Genomic DNA, 13,452 nt, shown 5'->3' on the forward strand with positions numbered 1-13,452 from the left:
ACACACACACACACACACACTGACCCACATCCTGGAGTTTGTGACATTGTTTTTTTACACCCATTGTTGTATTCTTTCTGCTCTGCAAACATGTTTTGATGTATTAAAAGTTCTTTCTATGTAAACCTGACAGCCTTTTGTGTCTGAAGTTGAGCTGCTCTGACAGTTATTCAAATTCAGCACCATATTCTGCTTTAGTCCGTCCATCCTGACGAATACATTATCTGAAATGTGAAATGTTCAGTTTGATAAATGCAGCGCAGATGATGCAGCAGCAGCATCAGTTCAGGATGGGACATGAGTACATTTAACACTAACTATAGTACGCGTACTTCCATGAGTGTAGTTGTCATGTAAGAGACATCCAGCCACATGCAGTCGCCTACTTGCATGTGTTGGCGTCTGCTGTGGCGCTGCAGCACCACCAACCCCCCCCCAGTCTATTTTATATTTAATGTGTATTTCATTATTCAGGCCTGCTTGTTTGCAATTGTAGGCCCGTCTCCATTGCAACTGAGACGGTGTGTGGGTCTGCTCGGTGTGTGAATGTAGGTCCCCCCCCCCCCATCGTCACAGTGACACTGAGAACAGAATGAATTATTGCATTGCTGTGGGCAAGCATAGGATAAGAATAACAGAGCGCTATGAAAGAGGGCGCAGAAGCAAGGACAGCCTCTGTCTTCTTTTCATTTCACCTCTCTCCGTCCTCCGTGCCTCATCTGTTACTATGGGCGCAGTCAACGGCCACCGTGTCTGCCTGTGCCTCCCTCTCTTTCTCCCTCTCTCCCTAATTGTTAGCCCCCTCGCAGGTTGAAAGCTTTGCACTCAGATTGGAATGAGGAGAAAAACAAAATGACACTTTGCTTGTCTGCCGCTGGCCTTTTTCTATCCAACATCAAACACCCTTTTTTTACGGTTGTGTTTTTGTGCTCGTGGCTATTTTGGAGACGCTGTATGCAGGGATTTTTTATCTGTTGTTTGTTTGGCATTTAGCTGGTTTTCCACACGGAGAGGTGCACTCTGTGGCTCCGGCCCAAATAAAAGGATACCGAGCATTAAATCATTATATAAATAGATAAAGTAGTGATTGCATTCTGTTATTTGCCGTCTCTTTGGTGTACTTTTTATGCGTTTGTTATTCTTTTTAGGCTGTTTTTCTGCAGAAGTCTTTTTGTGGTGCTCGCACACTGTACCCCTCAATTAGGCGCAATTCTGTCAAAGCATAACTCATTTCAGAGTTATTGCTCTTGAAAACAAATATCACCAAATGGCCACTCAAGAAAATGATTTATATTAGTCATACAGCCTGCAGACAGTGCATGGAAAGTTAAATTGACTTCTGTGTGAGCCTGTGCCAGAGATTTAGACTTTAAATGTACACTGGAGCTCAAATACTGGAGCTACGCATCTGACGCTGAATGCACTGTTTATTGTCTGAATTTCATCACGTAAGTTGAGCTTTGTGTATTTAACCCAAGTCAAGTCCTTTGCATTTAAAATGATGATGATAATTTTGAGACATGCTCTTTCTCGAGCTGTCAGGTTGTTAAAATCTAATTTTCTTCCTGTGAACGACAGAGGTAAACAGGAAAAATAATTGTTGCTGCTGGCATTGTTGTAGCGAGCGGTAACTCTGCAGCTAGTAATGCTTGCAGACTTGCTAATAGAATAGCGGTGACAGTTTCTCCGGGTCTGGTATTTTATTCATGGGTTTCAGCATTTTGAGTCGTTGATTTTGAAGAAAACATTTCTGAATTCCTTGAATATCCTTGAATATCCCTTGAATGATCCTCTAAGAATTAGTTCATCCTCAGTGGTGCTGGCAAAGGCGAGATTAGGGTGTGGTACAAACTTCTCCTTCCATATTTCTGGTTTTGTTGTGAAGCTTACAAATCCCCACAGTACAGAGAAGCCCCTAAGCAGCATGAATAAGCATCAAATTCAGCAGTATTCCTCTTTAAGCTGCTGTATGGTAATAGCTCAGTCTGTCATTCACCGAGGCAGTAATTTGAAAGGCAGTAAATATCTTCCTCCATAATGAACAAGCACTGACTGCGGCAGGAGCGCTTTTCCTCAGCCTCCCTGTGTGAATTTATCAGGATCCCAACGTTCTCTCATTAAACACTCTTCGTCGGTGCGGAGAGAGGCATCTGCAACCTTAGCAGGAGTCGCAGACGTCCCTCCTCTCGCTGTCGACAGCCAGAGGTCAAAGGGAACCGAAGGTGATGCTTCTCTCGTGCTGCGGGCCGACGTGTGGATTAACTGAGACGAAGAATAACCACAGATCAGTTTTCAGTTTTCTGTTTCGCCTGCTGAAATAACAACTGTCATGATGAGCTGTAGCTAGTTAGCCGTTTAAGCTAGCTCCATAAGTTGGTCGAAAATAGTGTCTGACAGATTTTATTTTGCTTTACTGTTTCCTGCTGACTTGTTTTTTAAGAGAGAGTTTTGTAAAGGGATCTTAAATATGCAATCGATTGCTATGTACATGATATTTTGCCAAATGCCAAACATTTACTGGCTCCAGCTTCTCGAGCGTGAGGATTAATGTAAACTGAATATCTTTGGGTTTTGGACTTCACAAATCTCTGAAATTGTGATGGGCGTGCCTTTGTACTGTATTAATAATTGACAGATTGACCTATTAATGTTCAAAGGGAAGCTGAAATGAAAAAGAAAAATGAGCGGGGGGGAGATAAGGAGGGAGGCGGTGCAGGTGCGATGTATGCTTTCACATTTTTTGCGGTCCCTCTGTGTGTGATTGTCAGGGATTAAAAATGCATAGAAACAAAAGCATCGTCCTTCATTGGAACACCTGGAGGCAGACCAGGAGCCGTACCAGCTCTTTATTTCTCTGCTCATATTCTTTATTTCTCCCTGAGTCTCAAGGCAGCCAAAGCAGAATCCCTGTAACACTTCCATTTCCGTTTGGTTATTTTTGCTGCATGCTTTTCACTTCTGCGCTCTGTGATGTAACCCCAGTGGTGTGTCAGACTGAAGGTAGGAGATGCTTGATGCGGCCTCTCTTTATTTCAGACTCTTCTTCACTAGCTTTTATTTTTATTTTATTTTTAAACGAAGCCCACCCACTCAGTGCTGCGACACAGCTTTTCTCAGCATCGCATGGCAGTGTAGGAGTCAGGGCATATCGCTCTTTCCTTTCTCTCGTTTTCTCTCTCTCCGTTACGCGCACGCACATTCTCTGTTTCTCCCTGCTTCCTCCATCATAACACCTCCATCCGTCCAGGACACTGCTGAGTCGTGGCGCTGTCAGCCAGAGCCTGACGCACTCAGCCACTCACATATGCGTCACCTCTCTGGCCCGGCGCCGCCACCGTGCTGCTCGCTGTCCTCCACGTATACCTCAGCAGCCGGGGTCATAGGCTCTGGGCTTTTCTGGAGGGTGGGAGGGGATGAAGTGTTATTTTAAGGCAAGGAAACACTGGCTTTTTTTGTTGGAGAGAATCACAGGTCATGCTTGGGGCACGTATACCATCATAGAGGTGCATGTTTTAGATATATCAGTTAAAAACTGTCGGACAAGTCGACCAAGATTTCTCTCTTCTGTTTTGTGCTGGAGGATGAAGACTGAACATTGTTGGTCCAGTGATGGCCTACCATCACATGCCTCTCATTTGTATTAATTGACTGATTGTTCATAAAGAAATCAAAAATAAAACCCTCATGGATGCAAGTTAGCTGATGTGTTTTAGGGATTAAAGCATTTTATGGCTTAATCTTGATGGACTTTTTTAGCACTGACCTGCTATCAAGATGCTAAACGCTGCCTCACAATATTATCTGTCTTGGAAAGGTAAGGCCATTGGGCCAGCATTTATCCAAAATAACTCAAATATATTGTGTAATGCAGGTCATATTGTAGTAACGGGGAACACTGGTGAGGTAAAAAAAAAAAAAAAAGCAGCAGCAGCAGCAGTATGAGCTAAAAAAAATTGCACTGGGATTTGTCGTAGCCACCGGATAATCAAAAGTTATGTAACAAGAGGACAAATAGAGATACCCCTGTAGTGCTTTGGGCATGACTGGGATATAGGAATATTTCTTCTTTCATCACATCCGCTGTTGCTTGGCAAATTGGAAGATGCCACTAATTTACAGCTTGCTCTCGGCGTGTAAACCAATATGCAGAGAGAACAAGTGAGCCACGGATACAACAACAGCCATTTGTCTAAATTATCTGCCCTGCTGTTATCCTAGAAATGAAATACTCTTTATTTATGCTGTGACGTGGGCGTTTTGCCACTTTAAAGAAGGATTTTGCTGAAATTCCAGGTGAAGAATGGACTGGCTCAGCTTGGATCTCTAAGCTCCATATATAGCTGTGTGCATTGGCTGTTTTGGTGGCGCGTTTGTATTCAGGTGTGACGTGACATCTTGTTATTTCAGTGTGTTTTGCACCATTTTGAACCAGACCTCAAATAAAGAGTGCTAATCATGGTGTGGCCCTCGGGACACAATACCCCTGTTCCTGGATTCACTTACTACACTGAGCAAATGGTTCAGGATGCGTGTTCAGTGCACACATTACGTAATGACCAGACTCAAATATAAAGGCTTGAAATGTAAAACGAGTCCAAACACATCCAGTTTGTAGTGTTTTAAACTCAGTTTTTGCTCCGTGGTATTGGTCTATTCAGCCGGCAGTAGGCATTAGAAACATTCAGAAGTGTCTGCAGCCCACACAGCACATCACTTTCTTTGCTCTCATGTCGGCTGGCTGCTTTTTTCAGCCTTCTTGCTTGTAAAAGAGTAGGACACACACATTAAATCAAAGCTGATATGGGCATTGTCCTAAGCGCAGTTAACGGCTTGTGAAAGTGCTGGCTCGGCTGGTCCTCCCTCTCTGAATCTCCTTCCTACTCTTCTGCTCGGCACACCTGCATTACGCCGTCCCCGCAGACTCACAAAAACAAAGGTCCATAGCAGAGTCTTCCCTCTGCTGGGAACCCTCATAACTGGGGCAGTTTGTCCTCCCTCAAAGTAATATTGCTTAAGAGTTGACAGGCTTGTGTTTTGGCTTGCCACTGCAGGTAAAACAGCCAGTGACAAACAGTCCAGCAAGCCTCACTCTCAGCCTCCTCTTCTGAGGCTGAAACACTGAGCAGCGTGGCCTTGGTCGCGTTTACGTCCATCATGTGCTTTAAACAGGGATGATTCATGGTTAATATGAAGCTCCAGGTTCGAGGATATATGGTTGTTTACAGGAAAACGTGGTCCTGTTATTCTTCATGTATATTCATGATTGATCTTTTTGTCCTCCCAAAGCCACAAACGAGTGAGAAATGCATGACCATTTCCCAGAACCCTAAAAATTACATGTTCAAATGTCTTATTTTGTCTGACCAACAGTTCAAAACCCCAAAATATTTTGTTTCCAATGCCATAAAATGAAGAAAAGCAGCAAATCCTCACATTTGAGAAGCTGGAAGCAGAGAAAGTTTGGCACTTTTGCTTGAAAATGACTGAAGTGATCAATTATGGAAACAGTTGCTGATTAATTTTCTGTCCACTAATGGACTGACTTGATTTTTTTGTATATTTAGTAATGAATATTTAGCTTTCAGGGGCTCTTCTAGTAACTGTATCTGGCTGCTTGTATATTACTGGTGTATTTTTTTTTTGTGTATCTATGATTTGCTTCCTTCTTTCAGCTGTGATTGCTCAAAACAAAAGACTGAATATCTGACTCCAGACCAGAGGTGGGCTGCTAGCGTTGCTTATGTTAGGAACCCAAAGCGGATCACGTTACACCGCAGATTTACTTTTAATCGTATTTGTAGTTAGAAATGGAGTCAAAGCATACTTTGTCTGTTTAATTGTTGTGGAGAATGAGACGTACGATCACATGATTTTTTTTTTCATCCTTTGACTGCATTCAGAAGTAAATGCGCAGCTAAAATTCAAGACCAAAGCAGAACCCTGTCATTGACTCCTTGTTGAAATCTGGGTTATTTTGACACAAGTATCCCCTGCAAAGAATATTTTTGGTCTGATCACAGTATATCATCCTCGCTCCTGCTGTGCGTGGCCGTGTGTGTACGTATATACGGTAAATGTGTGTGTTGGGGTTTGGATGGAGACAGCTCCCTATTGTTTTCCATTGGCAGGATGTCAGAGCCCTCCACTTCCTGTGGTAGACCAGCGCTGGCTCAGTGCAGCGGCGGAGAGAAAACACTTGACAAGCTCTCTATCAGAAGACTGTGCGTGTGTGTGTGTGTGTGTGTGTACGTATCCTTTGGAGTACGCATGCATTTCTATGTTAGCTTACACTGCGGCTGATGCTAATGAAGATGTCCGCCAACTTTACAAACGAGCAGATGTCTGTGCTCTCATATGGCTCGGTGCAGCTCACTGTGGCGTCCATTGAGATGCTCCGCTTTGTTGTGAATGCCGTTTAAATTCAGCTTAAATGAATATCAGAGCAGAGGAGCCGCGGAGTGTTTGACTGAGACCAAAGTCAAACTGCATACTTGCATAATAGCGTTTGACAATGAATCGATTAGCTGATCGATAGCAGGAACAGCGTGCCGATATCGGTGCCGTCAGTGCGTCTGCTGACAAAATCTTTACTTTTGCAATTTGAGACACAAATAGTGCTGAAAAGGTTGGTTGATCCATTGATCAGATGATTAATCAGTTAGCAGAAACTTTAACACAACGATTTGATAATGTATCTGTCGCTAATGTCCGCCTGTGTTTTCAGCTTTGCTCTGCTTGGCGTCATTAGAAATTGAATTGTTGGACACAGTTAGTCTGAAGACTTCACCTCGGCTTTGTGATGAGCGTTTGTTCACTGTTTCCTGCCTTTTTATAGAGCCAAGAGTTAATAATTAGTGGGATAGTTAAATGTCTGCAATAAACCTGAGAGTTTTGAGTCCTTGAGGCGCACTTGAGTCTGTGTTTTTAAGTGTCCTGCTCAGAGGCGCCGGAGCAGTCAGCCTCTTCCTTGGTGACATCAGACGTTACAGTTTGGCAGCGCCGATCGTCGCTCTCCACAGGACTCAGCACACGGCACTGATTCATTCCTTGGCATTTATCTTTTCCAGTTTCAAACTTTTCTTTTTAACTCTCTTTAAATCAATCTCTATTTTGGTAAATTACCCGTGGTACATCTGCTCACACACAACCGCTCCATGTGATATATGGCATGCACATTCGTTTTTATGTGTGTGTGGGCTACTGTGTGCTGGATAAATGTCAGCATGTTTTATTATCCTACCTCGCACATGATTCCTCTGTTTCCACGTCAGATTTATGGGGTTCAGCTCTCGAGAAAAAAGTGTATGATAATGCAAAGATGGTGTGCACTTCATTATAAATTCGTCACTACTTGTACCGAACTTACACAGTTATTTATTATTCTGTCTCCGTAGATGTCATGCCTTCAAGGTATGCACAGTACAAAAAGGATTTCTGTGCCTGCTGTAATGCATCACAGAGAAACTGTGCTAAAATAGGATGAAGAATCTTTGGATCAGCTCATTGAAAGATTTCGTGGCCCCTCTAACCTAAAACGTTATTGTGATGGATGGTGAGAAAGATTAGCAGAGACATGGAGAGTAACAGGGAGAATACGGGTGTTTAATTAGGGGTCCTAGTTTGCTTCCTGGTGAGAAACGGGGGATTGACAAGTTGGCAACACAACAGCGTTAGGGCCCCACGGAGGCAATCAGCAAAGGTAAGAAATAAGGCAGAAAAGAAGCGAAGCGGACACTGAATCAGTGCGCTGTCACTGAGGGAAGTCATTGAGCTGAAGGATGTAATTCTCTGGGCTCCTAATATCCGGGATGTGTCTCTGTTACATGGCTCAGTTGCAGTCTTTTTCTCTGTCCATTGAGGGTCCTGCAAGTAAAAGACGGGCATCGATTGTACTTTTGGGGCGAGTCTATCAGCTCCTTTTTCGTGTGACGCGATCGATCGGTCGCAGGAAAAGAACCGAGTCCATTTCAAATTGTGATTCGTTCCACGAATTCTCCTCCACATTAGTTATTCAGAGTTTTTGGGCGTCCGGCGTAAAGATGGGAAAAAAAGAAGAAACCCTAGTGATGACTTAGCTTTCTGCCCAACACTTTGTCTTTTAAGCTTCTCTTTTTGCCAAAGGTGATCACAGAAAAGACCACAATTTCTAGTAATCATCCTCAGACGGTACCTGGAAAAGAAGCCTCATTTTGGAGCAGAGGTCACGCTGAACACCGTGAACACGGGCAGGTTCATCAAAGTCAGTCTGAGTGATAATGATAGTGGAGTTCTCCGCCGTGCTCCATGGGATCACTATCAGATGTCATGCTGACTTCTCCCATAATGACTCTTTGTCCACGTGTGAAATTGGCTTCCTCCTTTGACATCCTAACACAGCTCCAGCGAATAGCCAGCAGAGTAACTGCGCCATTATTTCTTCAATTTAGGAGATGGTCTTTTACCTTCTCAGAGAGCCAAGCTTTGATTTTACAGCCGAATAGGATGTGGTTACAGAGTGCAGACTGTCTGCTCTGACTCTGAACTGGATACCGAGCTGTCTTATATTCTCACGTTGTTGTTGACACAAGTGGTTGACAGATGTTCTGTGAGGAACTTGAATGATGTCCACTGTTTGTCTCTGCGGTCGGAATGAAAAAGCATGTCTCTGTCGTCTGTCAACCAGTCCTCCCCTTCCATGTTCCCTGCTTAATACGCCATTGATCTGTGTGGCAGGACATTGTCTGGTGATCACTGGTAACAAGAGAAGCAATAGAAGCGTTCCCTCTCGGATAAAAGAGGCACACAGATTAACTTTCCCAGGCCTAAAAAGAAATGTAGTGGAGTAGAAAGGAGACTCCTGTAAAGAGTAAAGCCCCATTTGTCCACTAACAAAGTCATTTAAATTGAAGGTTAACCTACAGCTGTAGTGTAGTGAATGGAACGGAACTGAACCTGAATGGTTTCCAGCAAATCCTGCAGCTCCAAACCAAAGCTACTCGCGATGTGTAACACAGAATGTGCCACAATCTGGAGTTCAGTTTTTAAAGTGAGACAATATCATCTGAAGAAGATGAGGCCCAAGAATTTTGTGGTGCATTCTAATCAGTAACTGACTCTTCTAACGACTTCCATGGCTTACTGTCCTCTTTTCATTTTAATTATAAACACTTCAGGTATGGGTATAAATATATATGTTACTGAACTTGTCTGATGACAAGCAAGCTGCTCGAGACGTCACCGAAGGTGCTAATCAGGTACGCCGCAGGAGCATAGCAAGTGTGCACAATCTATTACTGTATATCACTGAGCTCACCGCTCACAACATCACACTCATTACATGTGGTTGCATGTGCATGTGTGTGTTTTCATGGCTCACTGTGCAAGCAGCGCTCGTAGCTAGAGCACGTCGTCTTCAAAGCCCGTATTGATTTCCACGGCATTGATTTTACTAGACGATATGGCTCATCGGGTATACGAGGTGAGACGCTATTTTTGGTGGGTTTGTAGGTGCAAGAAAAGGTGTCAGCAGCGGGATCTATGGTTTTGTCTGTAAGCGCCAGGAATGAAAAGGTTGTGTTGCTGAAATCTCTCAAAATCGCTCCAAAATTATATGTTTTGATTGCATAACATTTCACGTTCATCTGACACATCCTGACGTGGTGGTTCAGGTCAGGAAGGACGGACTGAAAATCCTCTGCAGAGGACTCCTTTCTGCAATCAGTGTCAATCTCAGGCTGGCCCAGTTCTCACACAATCATGCCCCACGGCTTAATCTATCTGTCCATCGACAAGCTTGATCTTTCCACCAGCGAGCCAATCTAGCCTGCTGTGTGGCGACTGGCACACAGTGTGTGAATCTGCGATGGGGGAGATAATACTTGAGTATTTGTTTGGGCTTTCTGGGCTGATGGTGAGCTCTGTGATTGAAACACAATGCGGGGCTCGACAAAATATACAATCCTTTTTCCTGCCTTTCTACTTAATGCAACAATCTTTCATCTCTCCGCACAGGGAAAATCCGTTGGCTTCGACTAGTTTTCAAACATCACCGTAGTTTAGCTTTTATTAATAGCTCCTTTAATTCCAGTGGGATGCATTTATTCTGAGTATAACTCATTTGTTCCGAACCTCCTCTGCCGGCCTGTGGTGCTTTACAGTAGATCCATCCTCACTCGAGCAGGATTATGAAACAATCCCCCGGTGACACTGACTGTGCTGCCCAGTGATGCCGCACCCCCACTCCCCTCTTCTCAGCTCCATCCACTGTGGCTAATTCTGCCTGCCTGCTCCCTTGGGCGTAATTGATCCTCATATCATTAACCGTATGTGGATCTATCCTGGGAAACGCCCACTGTTTTACTGCTAGTCCTCGCTCACTGAACCGCAGAGCCCAGTGAGCTCTGTGATCGTGGCTGTGACACGGGACTGTGTGCATGCAACAACGGCTGCAATGTAAACTATTTTGTTATCGGCATGGGCAGGCCCTCGAGATAGAGGCTCACTTGACTGTTTAGTCTAAACATGGGGAGGCGCAAAAAGTGGAGCATGGCGGCGCGGTCCCCCTTCGCCACCATAAGGGGCCGCTTGGGCCCCAGGAGGAAGGGTGTGGAGGGTCTGTGTGTGAGCAGCTTGCTGGGGGTCCTGCGGTCCCACACCTGGCTGATAGGAGAGGAGGATGTGGCCATGCTGCTGGCCCGCACCTCCTTGCCACGCTACCAGCACCACCGAGCTCACTCCCTGTCTTTCTCTTTCTGCTCCTCGTCTGCAGATGGTGGGAGCGAGGACTTGGCAGACCCCCGCTCGCCCGGTCTAGACCATCAGCTGAGCCACGTTGGCCAAGGTAAGCACACGTTATTTTTATTTTTTTTTAAATAAATAATCACATGAGAGGAGAAGAGTTGTAAGTAGTAAGCAGCAGTCTGGAGTCATGACCTCAGGTTTGCCTGTTAACACCACCTGAGCACTCCAGCACTAGCTTGTCTCCTCCTCTTCTTCTCCTGTTTCTTATTATGGAGCGCACTGAGCTGCTCCCAGGCGTGAATGTGCATTATGTGAGTGAATGAGAAGCCGAGTTGCTGAGGAACAGCGTGTGAACTGTTTTTCCCCACGTTTACCTTCTCATTTCCAGTAATACTTCTCTCCTGGCGGCCTTTTTCCAGACTCCATTTCTTCTCCCTTAATGTTTTCACAGTAGAAACTCGTGGAGGCCTCGTTTACCAGGTTGCATTTTATGGCAGAAACTTTATGACTGCTGGAAATGAATTTATGTTTACTGGGAGAGGGCTATATGAATTTTACATTCTAGTATTTTTTCCTATAAATCTGAGTTACTTCCTGGTGAAATAGGCTGTGTACATCAGTGGATGTTTATCAACACGGGAGTGTCAGCTCTTGGCAGGCAATGTTTTGGGCAATTATAATTTCACGTTGCCTTCTCTTTCTCCCCCCTCCTGGTGCATGTTTTGAGCCGAACACCTCGATGAGTAGGTGTTTGTGTTTATTTTCGAGGCATGGAGTGGCCCTTAAACATGTCTCTCATCGCAGTCTAAAATAAAACACCATCATTTCCCCCTCGACGCTTTTGTTCTGTGGATCTCAGCGCTGAAGTGCGGCTTTTCCTGCCTCTCCATCCTCCATCTTTGCCCTAAATCACACCTCTTGATTTCTGCTTCAACATGTCACAGTTTGTCTGTTTTCATGAGGAAGTGTTGAAATTATGTGCAAAAAAAGTGCTAAATTTTGCTATTTTCGGTAGAATAATTAGCTAATAGTAGTATAATTATATGTTTTCATCCCATTTTGGAATGCATGAAAATCTGCTTCTCGACTACTGGTAATTGCTACCAGAACACCCAGACACCCCCCCCGGTATTCACACCATGAGGAGAATTTCCATGCTTGGGATTTAACCGCTGGTGTGGCTGCTGTTTTTGCTTTTGCAGTGACATTCCCCAGTGAATGGATGGACTGACTCCAGCAGTGGAGCCGCACAGAGACGTGTGCGGGGATGTTTTTAGTATTTCTTGCATGCATGCAAGTGTTTCTATACCAGTGTATTTGCATTACGACAACCCATTTGACCCCGTCCTAACCGTCGTCCGGGCCACCTCTGGGACTTGTCACGGACTAGTGTCTGATAATGGCTTCATGTCTCACTGTGGCGGCTGCTATCTGATGCGAGACTGTTGCTTGACCAGTTTGCTTTTACAGCTCCGTCTGCAGGGAAATGGGCAGTCTGAGGCAGAGCTGATTCACAAAATGGATGTTGTGTTTACAGACAGCTGGCTGGTTTTTGTTCACTGGGGAATGTGTGTGTGTGTGTGTGTGTGTGTGTGTGTGTGTGTGAAGTTCCCAAAAAAAAGGCCTAAGTTGTCATAATTTGTGGTTTTTGAAGCAAGAGAGGGAAAGGGGTGGGTGAGTGATGGAGAGTGGTTGTTTGTGCTCTGTCTGTAATTACCTCTCATTGTGTGAGCCCTTTTTTTTGTAAATAAAATGCTTTCTCATGGTTATGATGACTGTGCTCCTTTTTGGATTGTTTCAACACATTCAGACGGTTAGAAAATCCTCCTTTATTACATTAAAATTGTGGGGTATTGTGTTTCTGTAGGGTTTACCGAGGTCAGACACTCTGTAGCTTATAACAGTGAAAGTAAGCGGCACATGTTGCCTGCAGGGCTGTTCTCTCTTCTGGGTCACGCCATTCTTGTTGCGCTCAATACTGGTGTTGCACTGATACCAGAAACCAGAGACCAGGCTGAGGTACTATCAGAGTACTCCATCTGTGTGTCACACACAAATAGAAACACCAGTGCAGCCAAACGCAGAAGCCTCTCAATAAACTCGGCTAGTGCTAAAAAGTTTAGTTGGGTTTTGACAATCAGCCATTTTGTCTTTTATCAAGAAGAAATTTGTTGTTGTTTGTCTTGTTAAACGTGAGAATATTTGCTGCTTCTCTCTGAATTGACTGTTGAAAACAAAACAATCACTTAAATAATCCGCAAGTTAGCTGATAATGGAAAGAAATGTTAGCTGAAGCCAACGTGTTTTTTTTAATTTAGATCATTCTCATGTAAATTAAGTGGCGTCCTCAAATGTAGAGGCAGAATGTCATTTGAGAGGATTCCATGAGTAACATCAGACTTAAATGTTCTCATCATCTTCCCTCTCCTCGCAGTGTGAGAGTGTCAGGGAATGCAGGGAAAAGCATCTCATACTGTTTTGTCCTCCCCTCCCGTCCTGCAGGTGGCAGCATAGACAGCGACTGTGCCTTCGAAGGAGACTACGCTGTGCCTCCGCTCTCCATGACCGAGGGCATGCAGCACATTCGCATAATGGAGGGCGTGTCACGCTCGCTGCCCTCCTCCCCGCTGCTCACCCACCAGGCCATCAGTGTCAGGCTGCAGCCCGTGAAGAAGCTCACAGGTAAAGGCACAGCAGTGACGCTGGATTCAGAAAGAGTGCAAGATCTGAATT

At 44.6% G+C, this 13,452-nt stretch overlaps 1 protein-coding gene across 9 annotated transcripts in view; it reads left to right on the top strand.

The window, feature by feature from the left end:
* The window catches only part of tanc2b (tetratricopeptide repeat, ankyrin repeat and coiled-coil containing 2b), a 134,127-nt gene that overhangs the window by 52,533 nt on the left and 68,142 nt on the right, over window positions 1-13,452 (top strand). For all 9 annotated transcript variants that reach the window (XM_076759429.1, XM_076759430.1, XM_076759431.1 and 6 more), the window contains 2 exons: window positions 10,748-10,819; window positions 13,222-13,401. In XM_076759429.1, coding sequence (XP_076615544.1) covers window positions 10,748-10,819; window positions 13,222-13,401 — 252 coding nt within the window. The remainder of the gene's footprint in view (window positions 1-10,747; window positions 10,820-13,221; window positions 13,402-13,452) is intronic.

This window comes from Chaetodon auriga, chromosome 20, assembly GCF_051107435.1.
Source record: "Chaetodon auriga isolate fChaAug3 chromosome 20, fChaAug3.hap1, whole genome shotgun sequence".
NCBI classification, from domain to species: domain Eukaryota; kingdom Metazoa; phylum Chordata; class Actinopteri; order Chaetodontiformes; family Chaetodontidae; genus Chaetodon; species Chaetodon auriga.